The sequence below is a fragment of the Schistocerca serialis genome, chromosome 3, assembly GCF_023864345.2.
Source record: "Schistocerca serialis cubense isolate TAMUIC-IGC-003099 chromosome 3, iqSchSeri2.2, whole genome shotgun sequence".
NCBI lineage: Eukaryota > Metazoa > Arthropoda > Insecta > Orthoptera > Acrididae > Schistocerca > Schistocerca serialis.
Genome location: NC_064640.1, coordinates 912126239 through 912153604, shown reverse-complemented (window position 1 = coordinate 912153604; position 27366 = coordinate 912126239). Strand labels below are relative to the sequence as shown.

General features: G+C 35.4%; 1 protein-coding gene across 1 annotated transcript in view; it reads left to right on the top strand.

Annotated features, from left to right (window-relative positions):
* Positions 1-27366, top strand: part of LOC126471168 (dystrophin, isoforms A/C/F/G/H-like) — an 881357-nt gene that overhangs the window by 710412 nt on the left and 143579 nt on the right. The window contains exons 29-43 of the mRNA XM_050099271.1: positions 287-430; positions 616-792; positions 872-1057; positions 1144-1299; positions 3420-3572; positions 7299-9062; positions 15731-16009; positions 16388-16561; positions 18408-18542; positions 18698-18898; positions 22504-22650; positions 22736-22908; positions 23142-23318; positions 25032-25175; positions 26829-26985. Of these exons, the coding sequence (XP_049955228.1) occupies positions 287-430; positions 616-792; positions 872-1057; positions 1144-1299; positions 3420-3572; positions 7299-9062; positions 15731-16009; positions 16388-16561; positions 18408-18542; positions 18698-18898; positions 22504-22650; positions 22736-22908; positions 23142-23318; positions 25032-25175; positions 26829-26985 (4167 nt within the window). The remainder of the gene's footprint in view (positions 1-286; positions 431-615; positions 793-871; positions 1058-1143; positions 1300-3419; positions 3573-7298; positions 9063-15730; positions 16010-16387; positions 16562-18407; positions 18543-18697; positions 18899-22503; positions 22651-22735; positions 22909-23141; positions 23319-25031; positions 25176-26828; positions 26986-27366) is intronic.

Here is a 27366-nt window from a genome sequence, read left to right as displayed (position 1 = left end):
TTTCTCATAAATTAGTCCACCATACAGTTTCAGAGATATTAAAAACTGTACCATTTGCTCCATAATATGCAATAGTTGTTGTACAATTGATGTACCCTTCTTTCTTTTGTTTTGGCTGGTAGGGTGATGTATACTGTGGGTAAATTTTCAGACTTACTTGTTTCTTTAGTGGGGCTGACAGTGCTGGTGATTGGAAGGGGCTGGGAGGGAGGGAAGCAACAAATATGCTATCTGCCAATGTGCCATTTTATCCATATTTATGTATGTTTGTTCAATTTTGTAACAGAGGTTTTATCACAAACTGAGTGAAATCAAAGCTGAAGTGGAAAGCATCATAAAAGCTGGTCGTAAGCTGGTTGAGGAGAAAGCTGTTTCTGAACCTCAGAAATTTTCTGTGCGATTAGACACCCTTAAGGAGTTATATAATAAGGTAGGTATCTAGTCATTGCCTGTCACTTCCTTCTGTACCAGAAACTTGCAGTACAAATATGAGTAACTGCCTACTGTTCGCCTCGCAGTAATGGCAATGTAAACTATTTAAGTAATCATTGCTTGCTTAGAAGTATTGTTTGGACAGCAAAAATATTTAAAGCTTTTTTGCAATCCATTTTCCAGCTTGGACTGCAAATAACAGAGGCCAAAACAGCTTTAGACTCAGCCCTGGAACTGTCAAAAAGTTTACATTCAAATATTCCACTTTTAAATGAATATATAGATAATTTAGAAAGGAAGTTGGCTGATAATGAGAAACATGGAAATTTTAATAACAAAACTTACATGCAGCTTATAAAGGTATGTTGTCTCTAATAAATAGCTCAATATGTTTCAAAAACATTATGTTTTCCATTAATGTTTTTGTCTAACATTACAGAGAGCAGTGAATGACGACTTCCCAGTATATACTAAAGTTAAAGACAACATAAAAACCAACTTTAAGGCATTTTCAGCACTGTGTGATCCTGTTTATTTAGAAGTATTGAAAGATCGAATCAATGACACTTTAAGCAAGTGGGATAAACTATATGACCGTGTTACAAATATTGATAAACGTCACCAGGTAAAGGGATATCCAAAGATTTCTGGGGATTTGCAACTATACGGATTGTATTCCAAATTTAATTTTTCTAATTGATTTGATTTCAGGAAATTTCCATAAAGGAATGTGAAACAAAACTTACTGATATCAGTAAGACAGCAGATGAAATCAATAGGTGGTTTTTGGAAACTGAAGAGAAACTGAACCTTCATTCCAGTCTACCAGGAGATAAAATGTCAGAGAAGCACGTTTTAGATTACAAAGTAAGTAATTATTATGATTATGATATTATCTGTTATTCATGTTCTCTACTCTGTTGTAACTTCTGTATATTAATGTATAATTTTTCTTAGTTGACCTTCTTACTTCTGTGAGCATTTATAGGGGAAGTCTTTAAACTGTACAATATTTTCATTGGTTGTGTTCTACAGTTTTACACATTGTAAAAATGACATCGTATAACACTGTAAGCCACAGTTTAATTTATTCTGTATTGTGAGACCTATCTTCATCAAAGACCATTATCCACGCATCCACTTCTGCATGAATAAACATTATTTAAAATATTGTGTTTCTGATATTGTTTTTATGTATATATGCAGCTGTTTCTGTTAACAAAAATGTATCCTAGATAATGATCTTTGACCAGAACCAAGTGCACAATAAAGAATAAATTAAGCAGCAGCTTAAGGTGCTACTTGATGTCATTTCTACAATATCATCAAATTGTAGTTTCACCATATGATTTGCCTGGATTGAAATAATTTCATGTTTTCTAATTGAAAGCATTTTCACCATACATATTTGCCTAACAGAGTAGGACAGATGATGTAGTTCCTTTTGCTAATCACTACTGGGTGTACATTTCCCATTGATTAAAACTGAAATCTCTGCACATTATTTGGTAGTATTAGTAAATAATACATTCATAACTGAATGTCATCCACCAACTGGGGATGTGAAGCCAACAGCCTATGTGTTTCTTCAGTACTTCTTTAAACTCAAAAAGCAGTGTAATTCACCTCATGCATTAATCTTTAGGTCATTTCATAACTGTCCAGGCGAAGTAATTATCTTGCAAGAAGAAGACACGTGCATACACCATCCAGTAGGATCATTCTTGGCAACACACTGTGTTGTGAAAAATTAAGCTTATGGTTGATGAAGCATTTACTTTTTTATGACTTTTTATATATTGAGATCTTGTATCACTGGTCCCTTTCTGGAGTTTAGATAATTAGCCGTCAAAGCAACAGGCATAACACTAGGTTTGAAGCATCCTTCCCATAGTCAACAGCTTTGCTCAACTTCACTTGAAGCAAGGGGTATAAATGCTTGTGCAAGGGTTTCATTAATTTCTCAACATGTGGGGCTTTATCTCCAGTGGCATAATAAACAGGAATCACAATTTATAAAGTTCTTCACAGTCCAGAATGAGACGAGTCCCATGTTGCTGTTGTTAACTGAGAATGAATTGTGCTATGGCACTTTGGCAGTTTGTAACATCTGTTTATTTCATCCATTGTCTTGTGCAGCTATTTATTTCCACTTCTGGTCCAGGTCTACGAGTTACCAAACTTGTCTGGAATTCCTAACGTAACTCATAGAGCTTCTTCATGTGATTCTCATAACATCCATATGTCTTCTAAAAAGGAATTCTGGAGAAGTATGGTAAACCTTCATCTGACCATCTAGAACTGGGTTCTCAAATGATTTCCCAAAATTGTTTGAGCATCTGCTGGACTAGTTCCTTCAGTAACCCCACAACCATTATTGGTGGTGTTCCGGTAAGACACTGCACTCACGTTTGGGAGGATGGTATTTCAAATCCCTGACCAGTCAGTCAGATTCAGGTTTTCTATGGTTCCCCTAAATTGTTTAGGAAAAATGTTGGGAGTGTTTCTTTGGGCTCCTGCTATTCTTCCTTGACTATTAGTACATTCACATTACCTTTCACAAACTTAATGTGTTTTCTTTCACCATGCAGTTTCTCAACTGTTCCGTGTAACACCATTTTTGCAATAGTGTAAAAAAATGTCTAAATGAGTTCGGGATTTCAGTATAAAATTCCTTACAAATTAAAACTGTTAGTCAGACAGAGAGTTGTCTATGCAACCCCGTCTTTTATGGGTAATGGAGATTTGGATAGCAGGAAAGGGGTAGGCAGAACAGAATTGAAGCTGTATGGGCGAGTCATAAATCGTGCTTGGATAACTTAGCAGATATCATCATTGCCCATGAAAGGCAAAATTCCAAGTTTGAGCTCTGGTCAGGTACACCGTTTTAATCTTTCAGGAGGTTTCAACACAACAGATACCACTGCAAAATGAAATATATGTTTCAGATTTTAATGTATTTTAATAAACTGTTTCCATTTTAATAGGAACTGCAAAAACTTTTGACTGTGAAGAAGACGAAGATTAATGACCTGCATGAACTTGCAGATAGCTTGGGTACTTTTCCAGGAACTGTAATTGTAAATCTGAAACTTGATCAGCTGGATTCAATGTGGTCAAGAATAATGAGTAAACTTGATGTGAGTAGTATGCATTGTTTGAAATATATTTTTGTTTACAGTATAAACTGCAACTGCACTTTATTTATGCTACTATATTATTTTCACTTCAATTTGTTTCCATTTTCTCTAAGAACTGAGCTGCTTAAACTGTAAAGTCTCAATTCAGCTGCAACCATTTTTATTTACCTCTTCTGGTCTGTTCACACCACTGCGCATCAAATTTTATTACAGGCCATCTAATTTATTTCTATTTTTACTTGGTCATATTTGTTCTTAAATTATTTGGTAGAAATATAGGAAGTTCAGTATGTTCTTAGCATGCCTGAAAATTGAGACTGATATGTCAGACAAAGTGATTTTCATTACACACAACACAAGTCGTTTTCATTCAGTCTCTCTTACTGTTTCTTTTCTTCTTTACAGTATTTTCCCACAGGTGATGAACATTCACTTTATATATTATTCTGCATTTATGTACATTATTTTTGTATCATCTTCCATTATACATACATAAATTCTACATACATAAACAGTGAAACTTCAATGGTGAAACTTCTTAAAGAACAACTTGGTTCAAGGATATACATGAAGGATATTCTGAAGCCACAAAATTATTTTTTATGATTATTATACATAAACTGGTTATGAAGTCTATTCTTATGTGAGTTTTCATGCACATTATTGTGCAGGTAAATATAATTTTTCTGTGGGGTTTACTCTGTTGTTTTCATTGACCATTGTAGTGTCTCTCATATTTGTTTTCCAGTTTATAAATCTGACGGAAAAAATCTGTGCTGTCAGTGTCATAGTTTGTGTGTCCAGATCCAATGCTGTCATTTTTGTGTATACTGGGAGAAATTTTTCAGATTTTTTAAAAATTTAAATGGGTCGTCCTTGTGACTCAGAGAATCTCTAACTTGAAAATCACTTGAGTTGCCCCAATAGTGTTCAAGCTAGATGTGAATTGTGATTTTGTTTCCATTCAATTTAATTTTAATAGCCATTTAAGTTTATTGGTTCCAAATTGTTCCCACAAGACACACACAAATTGTTATAATAGCATGTCTTTGACATTTGGGCAACATGCTGCCACACTTTTCCTGCTGTGTGTATATGACACATTATGTAAATTAATTAGTGGCTATTATGCAGAATAATAATTTTCCTTCTGTCAGATCTGCTACCTGAAAAATTTTTCCATTTTATTTGTAGCATCAGGAAAATAAAAGTTAGGTCCTTGCATTTAATAAAAGATACTTTCATGAATGCTGATGTTCTCAGCTATGTCAGCTACTTAACTACTAATAGCAATAATTGCTTCTAGTACAGATGATGTTTCATATGGGACAATGTCATGAAATCAAGCTTCTTCTGGCATATAGACAGTCTGAATAGCTCATGGGATTGTGGCATGGTAAAATTTTTGTCATTATTACCAGTGACATGTTGGTGGTAGATATCTCTAGTTTGTACATGAAACAAGTGTTTACTGTGTGTGTAATTTTACCATTTTTCACAGTCATATATTACCATGCTGCCACAGTTCCAAGCACTGTGAATTTAAATTTCAGAACACAAGAAGGTTGTGCTGTGCTTCATGCTTTGTGAATGATAGAAGTTACTTGTCGAAATATCAGCAATGTTTGACTGTACCTGCACCATTCTCAATAGCTATTCAAACTGGGACCATTTAATTAACATATGAAGACTACATTTTCCATACATGGGAACTGTATCTTGCTTATTGCACTTGTTTTGTTGTGTTTCGCCATATGCATTGGTGGAGGTGGATGTTGTGCTTTCTTTTTAAATGTGGTATTAATGGTAGCTGGTAATACTTGGTACTTGTAAAATGCAAACTGTCATGGTTAAACAGTTTTAATAAGTTCAATAAATAGCTTTTGTAAGTTGGAAAATAGGTCTTCTTTTCACTTTAGAAAGGAGAAGATAAAGTACTTTATATGGGACAAATGTAACAGTCATTTATTTTGTTTTGTGTTTTCATTATATCATATAAGGAAAGTAAAAGATGGTTCAAAACAAAAGCTCAAATAAATTTGAAATGGGTGAAATGCATTCATTTACTAAAACAGCTTTGGTGATAAAGCTGACAGTATCTGTTTTTGCTGTTGGCTTTATTGTTGCATTTTTTAATGGGTTCAGCCTCCTCCTTGTTTTAGGGAGGGTTAATCACTATACATTGTAATATGGCTGTGTCAATATAAAGTAAAGAACCACAGGGTAAAGGTTATGATGATTAAATATTGCTACCATATTAGCTATCATAAATTTTAATCATACACACTTTCACTGTTTTTGGAAAAGTTCACCTCTTTTATTCTGTTGTGTTTAATTCATCTTGGGATTCGTTATCTGAAATGACAGTAACTTACTCAATTTTTACATCTAATTTGAGTCTTTAGAAAAAAGTAAAATAACTTATGTACATGATAAACAGAGGTTTTCTACATGTAATATTATTAGCCTTTGATATGCTTTACTGCTTGATGTATGTTTTTGTTGTATGATATTTTGACTGTTAATTAGAAATTGTATTCTGTAAATATATCTGTAATACATTAACAAAAATAGCTATTCACTAATCGGATACTAATTTATGTTCTGCAAAAATAATTCTCCTCCTTAGTGCACATAATAACCTGATATTACTATACAAGTTTCTGTCACATACTGATTTATGGCTGTAAAAACTTAACAAGCTCTCAGTCAGTAGGCAACCCAAATTATTCATATAACTTGTCTGTTGTAGAAGAAAATTAGCTGGAGCTGCTGATATTATGAACTGTAACAAACTATCATTAAGTGTCAAAGAAAATTAATTGAAGATAATTGTTCCTATTTGTGATCGATGCTTGCTGTTTGTGCAGTGTTTGTATTAATATGTCAATGTTCATGGAATGAGTGCATTTATGTTCTTTATTTTGTGATGCAAAAGGATTCATGTGAAACTTTTAAATAAAAAAAAAGAAGTTTGCTTAATGTTGGTGAAGTGGTTGCTTGTGGTTTTATTTGCAATATAGATTTGAATATGTAGAAGTGCTGTAAATCTGTGTTACATTTTATGGGAACTGGTGATTCAGTGGTGCAGGTGTTCTGTTAAATGAACTGTAAAAATGTGAAAACCGTTTATTGTCATCAGTTAGCAGTTCATTAAAGTGAATAATATGCCTGGATTTGGTCTCTCTCCCCCTGTCTCCAAAGCTGCTGTAATCTTCATTGCTTGGTTTCTTAACTAGCTGCACGTATAGAAAAAAAATAACACATAGTTTTCCTACTGACCGTGTAAAAATTGAAGAAGAATGTGACTTTTAATGTTGTCTGTTGGCTTCACTTACATGTAAAATGTTCTCATTGCTCCCACGAAGAGCATTGCTGCATTACATGGTAGTTGATGTAATGAATATTTTATGCACTTTCTGCTGTGCTATGCATCACGTTGCACGAACGGTGATGGTTTCTTTTAGAAACTCGGAGCAGAACTTTCAAACTGCATGACATCTGTCATATTTAAACTGCACTACTATTATTAACAGGCAAATAATATTTCATAATAAAACTAATATCAGATATTTTTAAGGCTCAGTTATTGCGTTACATCATCAGACACCAGATTCAAATATTTTACACTTAACACTTCCTTTCAAAACTTTTTTTTTTTCACAAAGAAAGTGCGCATATGTTAATGAGTTACTCCAAAAATCTTAAAAGCCCTTGTTTTTCCAGGGCTGGACACAAAAAGTCAATAATTCAAACAAGAACGAAACAGCCAATCCTGGTGATAATTCGCTAGCTGCAGAACCAACAAGTGGAGACTCTAGGGGGAGAGAGCCACAAGAAATGTATCATAAAATTCATGAGGCTTCTCCTTTGGTTTCTGTAAAGGGAACTGAAGGGCAAGTAGTAGCAGATGAACCTGCAGCATTCCAGGAATTGCTTGTTGAACCTCCCACAACTAATTCAGATGCATCATCATCACCAGTTGTCAATGACTTTTCTAACAAATTTGAAGGAACACAATTTGATGTGGGCGTTGGTTACCTGAACCCAGCATTTGAAGACACAGCAACATTAGAAGAGTCAGTGAAGGTTAATAATCATCATTATAATGCAGTTCCAACAAATAACAAAGAGACAGTGTCTGCAGTGGATACTGGGGGCCCTGTTATGGAAGAAGATGTGGTAAATGAAACAGCAGTAAAGGGCCTGGTTGTGAATAAAATGGTTATTCCAGATGTTATACAAATGACAGAGCCAAAAATTGCCAGTGGTAGCACCAAAATGTCTACTAGTGAATTAGAGGATAGTGTCAGAGACGGTTCGTCAAATGACGACAGTGACACGTTCCGTTTAGCAAAAGACAGTGTTCTATTCTCACAGGTGTCAAACAATACTCTGATTAGTTCCTCTCCAGACACTAATTTCAGTGATATCTCCCAGCATCAGGCAGCAGATCCATGTCAAATGGTTGAAGTAAAAGCAATTGAAATAGTGAAACACGTCATGTATCCAAGTAGGAATGTGGAAACATCAATGCATTATGGGCCCCAGGCTGTTGAAATGGTTGAAATTGTTGAAGACACTGAAGAAGAACCAGAAGAATCTGCTGCAGAAACAGATAATGAAGACAAAGGTCAAACTGAAGATACAACAGTTACTGATACTGGAGTGCAAGAAAATGACAAAGATGGATTATTTGACACTGTGATATCGAATAAAAAACTTACCAAGCAAGAGACTGTACAGGGCTCACCCAAAGTGCAGAGGAAAGAGACTGATGAAGAAATCATCAGGGTGAGTCCCAAGAACAGCATGAACAGTGTGTCAAATGCATGTACTCAACCCGTTGATCAACTTTTAACCGAAACTGCACATTCCCTGAATATATCACCAACTCCTAAACTTTCTATCCCAGGTTATGAAGTAGAAGTGCATGTGACACCCACCCCACCTCCTACACCATTAGCAGTACCCACTGAAACTCCACCTGAACTTTGCCTCCAAATAACCGATAGAGTTAATAAAACTGAGCGGACGACAGTGACTGCATGGCGTGAACCAGAGTGTGCCGAGTACTTAATAATAGACACTGACAATGAACAGTTTGTGCCTGAACTTACTAACAATAAGGCTCTACCTGCATCACAAAAAGATGGAAAAATATTTGAGAAGAATACATCATCAGCTCTCAAAGAAGTAATACTGAAGAAGGAAATAGAAGTTTCAAAAACTTATAAAATTACTGGGAGCTTCTGTAACCCTGAAATATCATCAGCCATAGATGACATTCCTAAAGAAAATGTAACTTTGCCATTGACCACTTTAGAGGCTGAAGAGTATGACAGTTTTTATGGAAGTGACAAAGAAACTGATGATGTTGTGGAGTTTTCAGATGATGGCGTATCTCCTCTTGAGCTGAATAACAGCTCAAGTTCAGATGATGATGAAAATGCATCGTTTGGTCACCTTATTTCTCAGCATCTGGACAAGGTGGGTTAAGCATCTCTCTAAAAATAAGGTAAATAATGGGTCTCTGAGTGATAAAATTGATACCAATCTATTTTTGTTTTGATTGTATAAGTAAACTGTTGTATTGTTTTACATGTACATACATACTTAATAAAATTATTTATTATTGTCTGTAAAATACTTTTTAAAGTTTACAGCTGCATAAACTCATGTGTTGTTTAGTTACATATTATCATTTCAAATGTTAATGTTTGCTACTCAGTTTCATAAGACTGTTACTGAAGTGTGTGAGCCAAATATCTAGGATGATATAATATTTTAGCTGTATATTTATAAGTATGCTTGGCTACTAGAATACTAACATTTTGTTCCACATCTTTTGCCACCTCATAGAAGGATGCCTTACTACTTGTGGGATAAAAAATCTAAAGATGATGATGATCTTTTTATTGTCACCAGAGATGATGTCTCTTGTTTTTGAACTTCTTTCATCCGGAGACCAGAAACAAAAGTGGCTAAACATTTTCATCACCAACATAAAAATACAAACCACAAGTGTAACAGTATGTTCTACCGACATCAAATCTCACTAACAAGATAAATGCACTAACTCTGGGATTTTGTCTCCTGACCTAAAGTATCTGCACGCACCAAATCTACCATTAAGAATTTTTTATACTAAACATATGTCTTTTTGCATTGTATCACATCAATGTGTTCCCTATTGATAAGTGTAACTTTCTATTCCATACTGCAAACTTTCTTAACTGACATATACCTTCTTTGCTACCTTGAACTGCCTGTGCTGTGTTTTAGGCTCACTGTCACTCCCTTGGCTTCACTGACAACAAATTCTTGTACTTCTGTCTAACACACTGAAAACTTGGTTCTTCAATTGTGCTGCAGTCAGAAAATGGATTAGTTCAAAAGCATGGGATGTCAACTTTGTTATAAAATTACTACTGTTGACATTATTATCTTTTGTAAAGTCTTGCTGATACAGCAATATAACTGCACTGAAAATAACATTGTAATGATCAAGGTAGACTTTAACTCAGGTGTTAAAAATTTAAGTGGACAGTGAGTGGATTCCAAGAAAAGCCTTTATGTTTCATTACATGTTACTATCTAGATAAAGGGACAGGACACAAGCTGCTTGTTGTGTGGTGAGCAGCAATGAAATGCCATGTGAAGCAAAGTAACTTCAGCATTTTTTTAAAGTAATAATTGTTATCCCTTTATATCATCTAGATTAATTATATAATTAAAGTCATGTTTCTAAAGTGTACAAGTAAGGCTTTAACTATAGTTATTAATTTGGTAACAACTATTTTCTGCTGTGTAAACTAATTTGTTTAGCTATGTCTATTCTGAAATGCAAGACTTTATTAACTTGGGATTTATAAGGGCCATTTACACGTATAATTGGATTTCAAGATGTGTTGATGGAGTTGTATATGAAATAATGTATTTATATGGTCTTTTTTGTTGCTGTTCATATTTATCATGATTGAGATATTACAAAGTATGTGTTACCAAGAGAGATAACAATATCCATGTGCTATAGGGTCAGATGGAGAAAAACTGTTGCAGATTAATGGAAGTTAATGCAAGTGATAGCACCTGGCAAAGTGTTATTAACTGAGAATGTAGGGGAAGGAAAATAAATGGAATCAGTTCATTTAAGAGCTATGAGAAGTTGAGTGGTGATCATAATTGTGAAAATAAAAAGAGAAGACCTAATATTTTCAAAACATGAATTAAATTCTCTCTTTATTTGAGTCATAAGTTTATACAGATCAAACCAAATTATCTGTATAAATTGCTTAAAGATAAAAGAATTGTTCAAACTAAGTTTAAGATAAAGCAACCTATATTATTTAAAACTAATTAATGGGCAGTCACACAACAAATTTGGGTTTTGCTTAACTATCGAATTTACCTTGTCCACCATTTTCCCTTTGCATTTTCATTCCTGTGTGCTTAATTTTCTAGTTGACTTGTAATTACACCTAATAATAATTGTTAAGTATGTAGAATGAGGTTTCCTATGTCCTTTCTGTTATTGGAAAGATGAAATAATCTCAAACTGTTAAGACTAGGGGTTTTTCCGTGCAGGGAAAAACAGGTGAGAGTGTTAAAGAATAGGGATTTTATTTCTCGAGAATTGATCAGACATTAACCCAGGATTGTGGGCAAAAAAGTGATAGAACAGGACAAGATATAAATGAACAGTAGACAACTACCACCATGGATTTTTTATTGAAATTCTGGCTGACAGAAAAAGTGAAGCACCCAGAAGACATGGTCAGATGTCAATGTAACATATTACATGTACACACCATTGGTGGTGGTGGTGGTGGTGGTGGGGGGGGAGTTGTATGTAAATATGATAAGAATTAGAACTATCTGTGACAGGTAGAATGGTCAACAGAGTGCATTAATGTTGTTTTGTTTAGTGTTATTATAGTGCCTGGTAGGATATAAAAGGGGCCTGAACAGTGATGGATGTTGAGTGATCACTGCAAAGGACACTGGGTAGCTGTCTACTTGCGTGAGACAGCGTTTTCAGTAACTGACGAAGTTTGAACTTAACCTCATTCTGCGCCTCCATTTGGTTGGCTGACCAAATTGTCCAGTATCCAAATTTTTGGGGCATTCAAATATGGCAGTGGCCTGATATTGGACTGCATGGGGATATGAGAACAGGTGTACTTATTGTCTAGGTTCCAGTCAACCACGCAACAGTGTGTCATCCCACACCATTTGTCATCAGACACCTGCAGCAGCCAGACTAGGCAATTTCCGTCACATGAATAAGCTGCTGTCAACACAACAACACAAAAAGCTGCATTTGTATTGTGCTGTGACCAGGAAGCATGGACTGCTGATGAACGGCATTGCATTTTGTTCAGCAATGAATCACAGTTTTGCATTACCCTGGATGACCGTCATCAGTGAGTATGGCAGCAACCTGGAGAGAGGTTCCATTCTTCCAATGTTTTGGAAAGCCACAGCAATGCTACTTTTGGTTTTGTGGTGTGGGCAGCCATTGGGTATGATTTCTGGTCATGACTGGTAGTGATTGAGGGAATTTGACAGCACAGTGGTATGTCATGATTTTCCTCTGTGCTCATGTGTCACCTCTCGTGTGACAGTATTGTGGTGTCAGAGTTCAACAAAACAATGATTGTCCATACCTGTCTTCATGAATTGTCTGCATGATCCTGATGTACTCCTGTGGCCAGCCATATCCCCAGATCTGTCCCTAGTAGAAAATATGGGACCAGCTCAGATGTTACTTCTGTCCAGTTACTAGTATACAAGATATCAGGAACTAGTTACAACAGTTGTGAGCCACCTTGCCTCTGGAGAGGACACAATGCCTTTATAACCTTCTCAAACAAATTAATGCATACATCCAGGCCAGACAGGGTGCACCATCATACTGGTAAGTGTGCCCATACTGCCAAGTCCTTTGTAAATTTGACTTGATGTTGTAACAACTGAAATAACATACCATTACATAACCTCTCAACCCTTGAAATCTCATTTTGTTTCTTCTTCTCATTTGGGTGGTTAACTTTTTATATCAGCTAGTGTACATTGTCATTGATCCAATTAACAGAAGTGAATACAGTAACTGAAAATCGTAGGTGAAATTGCATGAAAAGACAACTAACCACATCATAAAACATATATCTCCCCCAGTACTTAAATGTGTCTCTGATGTTCTGTTCTCTATTACTTCTATCTTATATTCTCCCCATCATTTTATTGTGTACCTAGTTTACCTCATCTACTCATCAAAGTTCTTTGTAACCTACATGGAGTTAATTATAACATACATGTGCTGTTAATTACGTGAGTGCACATACACATTTTTGTGCTGATGCCTTTTCATGTGAGCTAGGTGATGCATTTTTATCACAGATTTACCTGTCTCAATAATTCACAAAATTTTTATCATGTCTGGGGAAAATGTAAAATATCTTGATGGAACATGCAAATACTTTTGGATTAAAGGAGGCTGTCCACCAAAAAGCAGAAGTGTCGAGATTTCCGCAGCCGGTTTGCCGACTAGGATTGCAGGAGGGTGGGGCGGCAGGTATGTGGGCCGAGTATGTAATGCACAATTGTGGAGGCCAATAGGAAACGGTGCACATAGAAAGTGATGTGAGGACATTGTTTGGAAGGGGTAACAGGAGGAATGGGAAATATTGGGTGGAGGTCGCAGGTCAGCAGGGTATCTGAGATTTAGGTCTGGACAATCATGGGAGCAGATGATGTGCTGTTGGTAGTCATACTGACATAAAAAGCTGTGTTCTGTTTGTAGCAGAGTTAGTACATGATATGGCTACTTTCACAGGTGGCCTGGCATCTCATGAAGTGACAGGACTGGAGTAGGAAGTGCTGGGTCGACGGGTTGGGCAAATATTGCTCCTTGGTCTGCCTTGGGGGGGGGGGGGGGGGGCATTGGAGTGGCATAGGAATGGACTAGTATGTTGTGTAGGTCGGGTGGGTGACAGATCACTGCTTTAGGAGGGGTAGGAAGGATGTCCCTGATTTCAGAGCAGGATGAGAGATAATCAAAGCCCTGTTGAAGAATATAGTTCAGTTGTTTCCATCTGTGGTGATTCTGGGAGATGAGGGGGGAGGGGGAGGGGACTTCTTTGTAGCTGATTCTTGGGAATGTGGGGAGGACTGGAAGTGTATGAGGATATGGCATGGGAAATCTGTTTGTGGACTAGGACTCAGAGCTGCTAGCCACACAACCCCAGTCCACCTCCTTGCCCCCTTCCTGCCTCTCCCTCTACGCACTGTACCTGACACTACCTCCATCACAACCAGTCCACCTGCTTGAATACAGCGTTGGTACTGTTAGTGCAGCCAGCCCCATGTTGAGGCATTTTTGAAGGATAACTCTGTAAGCTAGCAAGTTTTCTGTCTTTTGTGTGTGTCTAACATCAACTCAGTGCCTCTGCTTTTCAGTGATTGGTCTCCTTTAATCCGAAAGTATTTATATTCTGCGAGAAATTTCCTACAACATTTAATGGAATATGTGTCAGATGTTAGATTCATTTAATCATTCCACAGACCTTGTAGTATTTATAGTGTATTCTAATAGCACTTACATTGGTGGCCTTTAATGTACTTTTGTGTGTCCATCACAGATTTTAAAACTCTGTTCATGGCAGTATTGTGTTGCACAAAATGCACTATTCAATATATTTGGGGCAATAACTGTAACTGCATCCCAAATATGACTTATCAGACCCTGTAGATTATTCACTTCACCTACACAAAACTTTAATTTCATGGAGCCATGTGATAAAAATGAGCCTTCTGATGTCTATGATAAGGCCATTAGAAATGAAGCTCAAGCACAGAGTGGACAAGGCCGGGAAAGGAAATTGGCCGGGGGAACTTTCCCATCTTTTATGTTGAGCAATTTAGAGAAACATTGGAAAATGTAAATCTGGATGGGTGGGTGCATGAATAAAACCTGCTTAGGGGGATGTTGTATCCAGAAAGATGTGGAAATTGTAACAATCCACTCACATGTTGGGGAAAATGGTATTTCTGTAGTACTCCATGACAGTAGCAAGAGGGAGAGGTTCTATGCATTATTGTAATATTGTGATGACTGCAATGCCATCCTTCACATTTGAAAATGTAATGAGTGCAATTACGTGTAACAGTAATTTGTGCTGGAGAATGTCGTTTCTTTAAAACAGAGGGCTGATTGCTGTTGTATCTAATCTGTCATTTACTTTTGAGGTTCCCACTCCTCAACCACATGTTGCTGTTCACCTGCATGTTTGTGATAATTATGTTCGCTGACAAGGCCACACGTGTGGAGTGTTACTTTGTTGTTGGACATGATGTGTTGCATCAACTGGTCATCACTGGCACCTTTCAGGAGATGTAGATACAGTGACTTGTGAACAGCATTGTGTTTATGTTCTTACTTAAATAGGATTTATAGATGTCAGTCTATTAATGTTAAAAACATACTGGTATGGATTATGTTGTACTTAAATATGATGCGATTGTTCAACACTTGTAATGTAATTCGGTCAACTCTCAGTTTGGAACTGTTAGGCACCAAAGACTTGTTCCTAGGTCAGCTCACATGAGCATAAACTCTCAGTGGTTATTGTTTTCTTTGTCATCAATATAGGGACTCATATCTCCTGCAACAAGGGAACAAAGTATTAACTATTTTCAATAATATAGACATATTACAAGCACAGCGTATACCATCATTTTATAAAAAATCCTGTATTACTGGCAGTGAAAGTATAGTATGTGTAAATATAATGGTTACTATTTATCTCTGTATCTGTGTTTAGTAATTCACTGCTAATATTTTTAACTAAGATTGTTTTCTGTAACTAAATAGTGTAAATTACTGTAAAGAAGTGAGATTTTTATATAATTTTCATTTTTAGAAACTGGTTTTCTTGTAGTGTTTTGATTCTGTCATTTCAGAGACTGAGAATGTTTGAACTCCAATCTGGGCTGTAGTTATTTCTCTTACATACTTCAAAGAAATGTATTTTCTCAGGGAAGTATGATTGTCAGTTCATCTGAAATCTGTTGTGGTTCTAATTATGTCTCTTTTATATAAATGAACATTGCACTTGTAAGAACTATCTTTAACACTATATCTACAATACTTTCAGGCCATTCTTTCTTCGAGAAAGGAAGCCAGTGTCCGAAAGGCTGAGAAGCTTCCTCCCAGCTCCACAACTGCAGTTACAGTGAAATCTGAACGTAGCTTTCCATCACAGCTGAAACACTCAGGAACACCAACAGTTGCACAAGCATTACTCAGCCAATCACTTGTTACTGAGATTGCTGAATTTGAGGATGAAGCACAGCATATGCTCTGCAGAATGGATGCTATGCTGGAAACTGTGCGAGCTGTTACAAATGAAAAAGATCCCATAAAAAGGCTCGAGGTGAGATAATATGTCTGCCTCTCAAGTCCATAGTATTACTTCTTTCATTTGTAAGATGTTAAACTGTTTGAAATTGATCTTCAGTGGGATATTAGTGAAACATTATTGTGTGCTGTCATAGCATCAACTATGAACCAAAATTTTATTTCGCAGTGAAAACGAATAAGAAACAGATTTTTTTCAAAATGCTCGTTTATAACACTGTGTGTGTGTGTGTGTGTGTGTGTGTGTGTGTGTGTGTGTGTGTGTGTCTGTAACTGGTTGAATGTGTTGTTGCATCAGCAATATTTTTTTCTTATCTCTTGATTACCTGATGTAGATGTATTATAGCATCAACTTAGTAGTCACTGCTATTATGACATCAGAAGGAAATTTCAGGTACTTGAGCGAGAATTCAGTTTGCTTGCTCCTGATGCTGCTACATTGATAAGCAGAGGAGATGGACTTGTACTTACAGTCCACTCCAGTGATCCTTCAAGAGCTGAACAGCTTAAAGAATCTTCCCAAGACAAACTTCGTGACAAGTGGCATCAAGTGAAGTCAGAAACTGAGGTACATAGTTTCTTTTGAAATTATTTTATTCATCATAACCTGTACATAATACTTTAATTTAGGAGATTACCTTAAATGCCTCTTACTTTACAGTTCTCTAGATGGGAAACTGTTAAAAATATAGGCATCCACAATTTTTCATCTCGCAGATTACCTATAAGAATTAAATGTAGTGTATAAAGTTATCTGAAAGTTATTTACAAGTTACTAGAAACACTAACAATGCATAAAAATTATATGTTTGTAATTATAATCTCACCAGTCATTTAGAAATAAAAATAAAGTTTTGCTCACTTTTAAGATGTTTTCATTGTCATATCAATACACATTCAAGAGTTAAAGTTTACAACAAATCTCAAAATTGAAAACAGTCTTCACCCAAATACTAATGTTGGTGTAACCTAGAAGTGTTGTCTGGTTTACTACCTACTATGTTGCACTTTCAACATAGGCATGATTTCTGAATTAATCTCTTGACTCATTAATTATTTATTTCATCAAACACTGTCATTTCTTTATTTGTAAAGGTTCATTTTGAACACACAGTTCGTACCAAACAAAAAAAATTCTTAAGAAAGGAGGTTAAAGGTAGCACCACTACAACTTCACACCACATGTGTCATTGTCTATCAAGATTTTAGTTAATAATCCCATCTTGTAAATTATCTTACTCTTACATTTATGTTTAATAGTTTTGTCAAGCAGAAAGGTTTTGATTCATAAGTGTGAAGTAAGTTTTAAACTTTTTATTGTGACTCTTACGTGATTATGTGTTGTATACTTTGACAGGTTAAGAGCTTACAAATTATTATACTTTACACATTTTATGTTGATTTTAAGTATGGATTTTATTTCCACATATTTATGTCAGTTCATGTTTTATTAGCAGATGCTTATTTATGACACTAATTACTCATGTACCCTAGCATTAATACCCTTTACAGGCCATAGTTATGTATATAAAAACATACCTAGGACCTTAGTAGCACTTAGTATGTACCTAGATATACCGAATGATCAGAAGCAGTATGAAGAGCTTGTGAGGGTGTTGTGGCATAAGTTTTGCTGAGAAATAATTGTTAAGAAAAAAATTCAGTACATTGCGCCATTTTTGAGTTAATAAACTTTGAAGTTAGCCAATCAGGCCATAGTGCATGCAAATTCCAGTGGCCTGCCAGATGTGGTTAGTGTCAGTTGTTCTTATAGTGTGGATGATAGCACATGAGGCTGCTCAGCCTTCAGCTCAAGTTCAAACCTTACTACCATCTCATGTCCAATTTTTGTATCACTCTCTTGCTTAGTTTTGGGAAACCAAAACAACACATTTGGAGGCACTGTCTCTGGTGGACCACTTGAATCTGATGATGCAATGTATCGAATTTTTTTCTTAACAATTATTTCTCAGCACAACCTCCACTACAACAGCCTTACAAATTTTACAGACTGTTTCTGACCACCCAGTATAGATATTGATGGTGATAATTACATCAGAATACGTTTATGGTGCATATGGCTGTTATGCATGGCTGTTAACCATATTAATATTTCTTATATTCTTATGTATCACTAGGCCTGTTACAGATTTTACTTCAGCTAATTGAACTTAGGTTGCTACACCACTCTTTGTAACAGATCCAAAGATGGCAATGGCCAAAAGTGGTAATTGTGAATTATACAATTTATGTGATTAAGGTGGACCTAATAAAATGCTATAACACAATCATGAACTTATTTACAGACATTGCTCTCAATTGATAAAATTGTCATTTCTTGATGTAATACCCTATAACTGAAAGAGCTCTTCACCATACATGAATCAAAATTTTTGTTGTACAAAATTTTACAGTTCCAGAAATCTCAAGCCCAACAAGCGGAACAGAAATTTAAAGCCTTTAGCAAATTAGTAGATGAGCTGGAGGTTTGGTTAAGAGATGCCAGACGAAAAATTGACCTGGCAAATAATGATGAAGGACAGTTGCAGGTAGGTGGATCTATATTTTAAATTGGGTTGTACTAATTGTATATTTTGTGTAATAATGGAACAATAGGTAATGTTAAAAATATTTGTTTTAGTTATATCCTCAATATTCTTTTGATATAACTGTAGAGGTTTGTGACTCAAAAGTGTGTTTCTAGGGTGTAAAAGCTGCATTTGATAAGAAGCATCTGGAGTTCTCAAGACTGAATGACATGTCCAATGAATTAACTAAATTAAATGTTGGTCATGGTGAAGGTACAGTGGCAAATATAAATGATACATGGACTGACATACAGGAAAAATTCCGTCAGCTACATAAGGGGTCCAAGGAGAAGGAAAAAGTGCTTCCAGAGAGCAAGGTAGTATTTGTAATTAGTTAATGTATTAAATGTGTAAGATGCAAAATTTTCATAGTTAAATTAATAATTTTTTTGCACAGCATGGAATGTAAGGGTTTACAAATGTCACCAAGCCAACTGGTGTTTTATGCACAAATCGTCTGCTATTTAAGCTTGTAATTTCAGACATAATTTGGAAAAAGATGCTTAAAAAATGAAAAAATTTTCAGAATGCTTTGTATGAATTCACCAACAAAAACAAAAAAAAAAACATTTGTTTGTAGTTCTGAACTAATATTGCCTTTACATTGATCAAAATTACGTGATGATACAGATTGTGTGTTAAATGAGACTCTTGAACCATTTTCCTACTGCATTGTTCACCTGTCTGACTATCCCATCTCAAAAAAAAAAAAAAAATATATATATATATATATATATATATATATATATATATATATATATATATATATATCAGTACAAACACTTACCACTACCTACCTAAAAGTGGCAAGATGTGTTTCATCGAGATAGAAATATTTTACACCAGTACATTTTACTTAAATACAAGCACTCTGCATATTCTAAACTGGCCTGATTATTGTAAAGCTTCTGATACAAATAAATGCTCATGAATTAGGGCTCTGTGCTACCAAAGAACAAAGTATTATTAGAAAATGTGCTCCATGATGCAGTTGCATGGACATGGTGGGTTATTTCCATGCCTTGCTTCTTTAGATATCTCTTATTAACATTCTTCTTTCCTTTGCGTGCCAGCCCATATTTATCTTGTTTCCCCTTGCTTCTCTCATTCCCTCAATTAAGTCTATCTGAAAAAAGACTTTTGGGCTTTAATTGTATATTGCACTACAATACATATTATTTATTAATTTTGTACTTTGACCACTTAATTTTGTTTCTTTCCCTTGACATATTTTTAGCCTTCTCTTGATATTCCAACAGTTATTTTAAATTTACATATATTTTTTAGACCAAGCTTTCTTTTTACTCAACAAATCTGTAATTTTAACATTATTTCTGTGTTCATTTACTTTCTCCTTAATGTTATTTATTTATTTGCATTGTCTCATTCTGGGTATGACATTCAGTGTAAATGGACCTTCACTTTTGCATCAATTCACTTATTTGTATTTTCTTTTTCTATCCTTTTTCTCTTCATTCTCGGAAACAAAATATTTTGTTCCTGAAACATCATATTTTTTTCAGTTCTTATCATTATTCCTCTAAATTTGTAATTGCAATATTGAAGAAAGATTGGAGTAGTGAGTTTGAGATCATCAGTGCATGATTGGTTCTGATGTAGTTTAGCTCAAAATGTCCATATTGAAGCAAAAGGAATGGTGTAACGTGGGCTGTAAGAAACTTCCTGTCAGATTAAAACTGTGTGCTGGGCCGAGACTCAAACTTGGGACCTTTGCCCATGAAAGGCAAAGGTCCTGAGTTCAAAATCTCAGTCTGGCACACAGTTTTAATGATGTTTCATATCAGTGCACACTCTGCTTGTGAGTGAAAATTTTATTATGGGGTGTAAGCTGTTTTTGAATTGGTATTTCATGTGGAAAACACGTTCAGTTGTCAATGTTGAACTCATGATGAAAAATTTGTATACTACTTAGCATATTTTTTCAGATTTGAAAAGATGGATTATACTACCTCCAGCTTGCTATGTGTGTATGATTAACTCACCACACAGCAATGTGTGCAGGATAAACTGTTTTGCAACATGGCAACAATTTTTACTTTTGTCATGTAAACCCCATCAAGACAGTCACATAATTTGGTTACTGCTACAGAGAATATTCACAATAAGTGTTAGTGATGTTCTTCTGTTATTGCTCCAATTATTTTTGATGTCCCTGTCCTCTATTAGAAGCTCTCCACAGGCATATTAATATTCAGACTGGGAACAAGCTTATTCGTATAGAAATATTATTTCATATTATTCTGTTGCGCCATTGTGTGTGTTCAACCATTTGTATACCAGCCTAGAACCTGGCATAACAAACTAAGAAAGTAAAGACCTGATTGTGTTTTAATGGATCATCATCAAATGATTTTCAGAAGGAAATGTGATGTGTTGATGTGTTGGGAAGTCCTTGCATAACACAGCTAAGATTTGAGATAGGTAAATAGTGTACAGTTCATGGAGTATAGTACAGGTTGTTAATGTTACTAATGAATTCATTTGAAACTGCATTTGACAAATGGGTAAAGGCTATAAGTATGATTTTTGAAGTTGTGGAGAAATAGTCAATCTAGATCTTAATGAAAATATGTTATAATTTTTCTTCTGGTGTCAGTGTGACCCATAACACAGTTCTGTCATATTTCACAACCACAATTTTATACATGACTTCTGTGAACTCCATGATGGATACATAAGAAAAAGATTTCTGACCAGAAAGAACAACATTGGGTTCTTCCTCTGTTCTTGCAATGTTTCACATCAGTCATATATTCACAAGCTATAACATGCTCATAGATTAAAACAGTGATCAAGGAAGTGTAGAACAAATTTATTTTATTCCTGTCAATAAGATAAAACATTTTGATCATTAGGTTACTGGTTTTAGTCAGCACTGACCATCTTACAATCTGTTTTACAACATGTCTTATTATAATGAAGCCACAGTGGCATCGTTAAGAAATCCACACAAAATCAGCTTAACTTCATCACACATAATTAAAATAATGGTGTACACTAGGCCACAGTGGCAGCAGAGTCATCCTGTTAACAGTGCTACCGTTCAAAATAAAGTTAATGTTGAAGAGTAGCACGGCTAACAGAATGACTCTGCTGCCACTGTGGCTTAGTTTACACCATATTTTCAAAATAAAGTTTATTTAGATGAGCAGTGCTGTTAACAGGATGACTCTGCTGGCAATGTGGCCTAGTTTACACCATACTTTAAGTATGTATGACGAAGCTGAGCTGATTTTGTGTTTATTTCTTGATGGTGCCACTACGGCTTCATTATATTAGGATGTGTTGCAAAATAGATCTGTAGATGTTCAGCACTGACTTAAACTGGTAGTCTTAAGGACCAAAAGATTTTGTGATCATTGACAGAAATAAAAGAAATTTATTCAGTTATATATGTTTCCAAGAAGTCTTTGGCAAGGCATACATTTCATTCCTACTTTCATTGATACATTTTTCTGTAACCTCAAATTACAAATGCATAGAAAATCCTTGTCCTCCAACTACACCACATACCACCTGTGTTAGTTGCTGACAATGAAACAGTGGCTCACAAGGAAAAAAATTGGTAAATTAATTCATTTTCAAGGACTGACCCAGAACGTGTTTCATAGAAGTTCCTTCTTTGCAACAGAGTTTAATCATCATTCCTTTTTTTGTCATGACTGCTAGTTCCATAGATATATAATTAAATCGGTTTCATGCTGCTTATATCATTCTCATAATTTATGGTGTTAATTGCAAAAAGAAAAAAGAAAAATAAAATAGAAAGAAATAGAAAACAGCTGCACATATGTCCTAAAGAAGTAGGGTCATGTGGCTACACTTTTGAGTATAGTTCCAAATAATTGAATTTTTATATGATTCAAGAATGTTGAAAAAAACTCTTCTTCAATTTTTTCAGAGCAGTGCAGCAGTTCAGGCTGCAGATTTTGTTACTCATGTAAACAAAGTAAGGGAAGTTGTCTCTTCTGTATCCAGACAACTCAATTCATATCCTCTCAATGGTAAAGATTATGATACATTCCCAGCACAAGAAGAATCTTTAAAGGTTCGTGAATTGCAGTAATGATGGTGTAAACACAGTAATCATTTTCCCTTGAATTGTGTGATTAATATATAATTCACTGTTGCAGATAGTCAAAGAAGGGCTGCTTTCATTAAAGCCTAGGATTGATGAAATTGAACAGCAGAGAGATGCTGTGATGAGACACATTAGGCGAGACCATTCTGAGCAAGTGAGACGGGTTGTCGATAAACTCAGAGAAGAATGGTCCCTTGTCAATCGTGGCTATACAGAAAGACATAGGTAAGAGGAAAATATTCTTGCACTGTATTTTCTTTCTCTGCCTTTTATATTAGTTTGAACAATTATTTTTAATATGTAATATGATGCATAGCTATGCAGAATCTTTGTGTGTAAACTTCTTTTTATGAAGCTTCCATAACAGTAGAAATAGTTATAAGCCTTTTATACTATAAGTAAGTGTGTGGACATGCATAAGAACATTTTTTATCAGTCCTATGTTTCCTTTTTTCCAGTCGTTGGTTGAAATGTACAGAAATTTGGAGAGGAATGCATAATAATTGTGACACGTTCTCAGAATGGCTTTGCTCTGCAGAGGCAATGATTAGTGAGTGGAATACCAAAAATTTAACTCTGCAAGAGGCAAAGTCAAAGTTAAAAGAACTAGAAAAACAAATCACTATGAAACACAGGTACCAATTCCATTATTAAATAAAGTGTTTAAAAATAACTGAATTTTCCATCGGTGCTTAGCAGAATATGATACCAGTATTAAATAGAAAACACTTCCTAATGTTCTGCAAAATTATAATTGTTTGATCATGAACCAGTGTTCAGCTTCTTAGGCCATTGTCAGATGATAACTTGTCTCCTGATGATGACCTAAGAAGTTGAAAGGTGTGTTGTGACCAAATGAATATAATTTTGTAGAATATTAAGAGGTGCTTCCCATTTCATATTAATAAAGTGTTAAATAGTTTAATTTTATGGACTGTCATTTTTAATTAGACCCTCTCTATGCCAAAGTGATACTGATGCTGACTACCATGCAGCAGGAATTCTGTTCCGGTTCTGCCACTAATTTGTTTTCTTTGGTTTAAAGACTTGAATGGGGTGGGGGTGCACTTGGCCTTGCAAGGAAAAGTGGGTAGCTATTCTAAGAAGAAGCATCAGCTTTGAATTGAAAGTTGGCACTAACTGTCATGAGATAGATGTGCTAAAATGTGCCCCTCTGGGTTGGCATTAAATTATGCCATTGACAATGAATGGTCCAGTAGCTGGTAGAAAAAGGTGATCTTCTGGAACTGATCATGAATTTATATCCATAGGGACTTCAGAAAGTAAGATACACATATTGTCCCATGCTAAGACCATTACACAGCAATAGTGGCACATTTTCAGATTACAGTACGTGTTCAGGATTTCACGCAGACAGTTCTGCTGTGGCAGGGATAACAGGTGCAATGTAAGTTGTGAGTGAAATGGCGAGGCAACTGCAAATGTACTCAAAAGTTGAAGTATATGGGACAACATGATTTTTGTGGGCAAAATCTCTAAATTGATACAGATTCACAATGAAATTCTGGCAGTATATGAACATGCTGCAATTTTGCATCAAGCCATAGTGAAATGGTGACAACAGTTTGAGAAAAGCTGTACAGACATTGGTGATGTTGATCTGGAAGGAAGGCCACCGCAGAGGGCAATGTCTAGGCAATTGAGAAAAGACATATAGGGGAAAGAAATGTTCCAATAATTAGGACATTCATACAGCAGTTCTTGAATTTGTTTGCGGAGACTTAGTGGCTATGTTGGAAAATAGTTTCATGTATCTGTGTCACTACGAAGTATAGTGCAGCACTGAATAGAAGTTATTCTGCCTGCCATAATAATGCATAATTTGCTTTTCAAACTCCCCACATATGTCATTTTGTGAATAATCAAGACTGTAGTAAATCCAAAGAATGCAAAAATATCTTTGTTTCATATCATTTCAAATTATCTGAATTCATCCTCAAGTGTTGCAATATCACAGCAACTTCTGTCGGCATGCATAATGATGTGTACATATTTATTAGCCTTTCAGACAACCCATCACCTTACGATAAAGTTAAAAGTTAAGATTATCAATGTGCAAAATTTAAATTAGATACACTTGTGAATGAAATGGTATTTTTGTGCCTCTTGCAATATATATTTCATAATTTAATGTTTAAATCAGCAGCTGAAGGCTGTAACATTTAGAGCTAGATATTCAGTGTGTAATGCATGTCAGTGATAAACTGCCTCCCTATTGTGAGCTATTAGCATAGTTGCTCCTGTCATGTAGAATGTTACTTCTGTTGCAGATGATTAAGTTGCACCTATTTTTACTGTCTGAAATATACCTGTTGTTTTGTTTTCAGGATGATGAATAATATTAGCTCATCATGCCGTATCATACTGAGCCAGTCCCAGCCACCAGAGAGCACTATAATACAGGAGAAGGTTGAAAGGCTTCGGAAACGGTGGCAGTTTGTGCTTTCTGAACTTACAGCACGGAGAGACAAGTAAGCCATATATGTCGTGCCTATTTATTTATTCACTTATGGTGGACTCACTTTTTGTATTGTGATATGTGCAAAACTTTTGTGATATCATTCAACTTTGGATATACAGGGTGGTCAGAAACAGTCTGAGAAGCTTGTAAGGGTGTTGCAGAGAAAGTTATGCTGGGAAATAATTGTTGAGGAAAAAACTCAATACATTGCACTGTTTGTGTGTTACTTAGCTTTGAAGTTAGTCAACCAGCTCATTGTGTGTGCAAATTCAAGCAAATGCACTCACTAAAATGCAGTAATGCACAGATATCAGTGGATCTGTGAGTTACTACTTATTCAGACGCTCATTACCAGTTAAAATGTACCTTTTTATGAATTGATAAATTTAAGTTAGGTGAGCAACATGTTTGTTTGGTTTGCATTTGGTGACACTCACTCTCATGGGCTGCACAGATATGCATGCACAGTAGCCTGACTAGCTGACTTTGATGCTAAATAACTCAGAAATGGTACCACATATCAAATTTTTGTCTTAACAGCTATTTCTCGGCTCACCATTATCTACGATGCCCTTACAGGCTTTTCAGACAGTCTCTGACCACTTTGTATATACTGAAAACCTTGTTCTGAGACAGTTTACAATCTGGTAAAGTTGTGTGACCAAATATGGCCATTTCACATTTTCAGGATGATTTCTAGAAAATATTCCAGAATAAATTCCAGAATAAGAACTCATTACCAGTAGTGGCCTTAGAACTGTAATAAAATTACTGAGAGGCAGTTTGAAATTGTCCATTTGCTTGTATTCAATGTACAACTTTTATCTAGTGATCTAGTTGTAAAACTAATGTATATAAGTAGAATATAATTCATTACCAGAAAATTTAGTTCCTGTTTTATCTTTTTAATATAACAACATGAAAACTGTTGATGTGGAAAGATATGGAGTGTTACTTCATGCATGATATTTGAGTTGGCAGTTTTCCTGACTTCACAAGACAATTGGTAATAAGCTGCATCCAGCCAAACAAATGCACTATACTCTGTGACTTGAGTTATGAAATAACCTTTACTTACATGAGTGGTTCCATGTTATGGATTTACAAATCTCATACTGGTATCTGAATCTCTTCTTTAGTGATTATCTCTACTGTGTTTGCATTTTTTCTTTTGTATCCTTTCTGCTACATACCATAGTTGTACCTGTGGCAGCAGCAGAAGCTATGCTTCAGCTTGTAAGCGTCATAGTTGTATTCGTCACCATTTCTCAGTGCACCAAAGCAAACAACATTCAAAAGTGTAGAACTGTGTTTTGCCTTTCACTCCACTAAATAAATAGGTTTGTATATCAACAACCATAATAACCTATTACAGCACTTTCATACTTCCAATGTTCACAGGGCTATTAAATCATACTTTAACATATGTAATGCATTTACAACATACTACATACTTTGCTCTGTAACATAAATACTATTACTACAAGCTGTGTGTGCTTCTCAGTACTTCAGATCTACATCTGTAACACACAGCTAAACTTTCAGATAAGAAATTTCAATTCAATTTTATTGCTTTATTCAATGTGTTCTATGGCATCCAGATGAAAGGAAAATGATGCAATGAAGTCCTCTTTGTGATTTTTTTTTAATTTTTTTTTTAAAGAATTGCTGCAATGGAAGTGAGTAATTTACCGAAGAGTGATCCATCATCCTTTATAACTGCTGCATCAGCTACTTTGGATCAAGTAAGAATTCTCCTTGCTTCAAGTGCAAACCCATCAGATGACACTTCACTGGCTGTGAGGCTTAGCATGGTTAAGGTAAGGGCAATTAGTGGAATAATCACATCTGAAGATGGCAATCTGTTGTTGAAACTAGTAATGTGAACATAGTAAATTATTATTTAATAACATTTATAAAGTCCCATTCTTGCATATGGCAACATGGCAATTCCGGATAAATTATAATGATAAAGAAGAAAGTATTAAGCTGTGTTGCAAATGATTCTTATTATTTTGGAGTGTTAAAAATGGTGGCTGATTTAAGAAAATACATTTTATTATATTGTTTAAGTTAGTGTGTGTGAGATGGAAAATAACACTTGTAGGCAACATTCCGTGTTTCATAAAAGAGCAATTGTATGTTTGATCCTGCTGCTTAATGTAGTAACAACTGAGTGTGTGTTACTATAGTGAAGACTA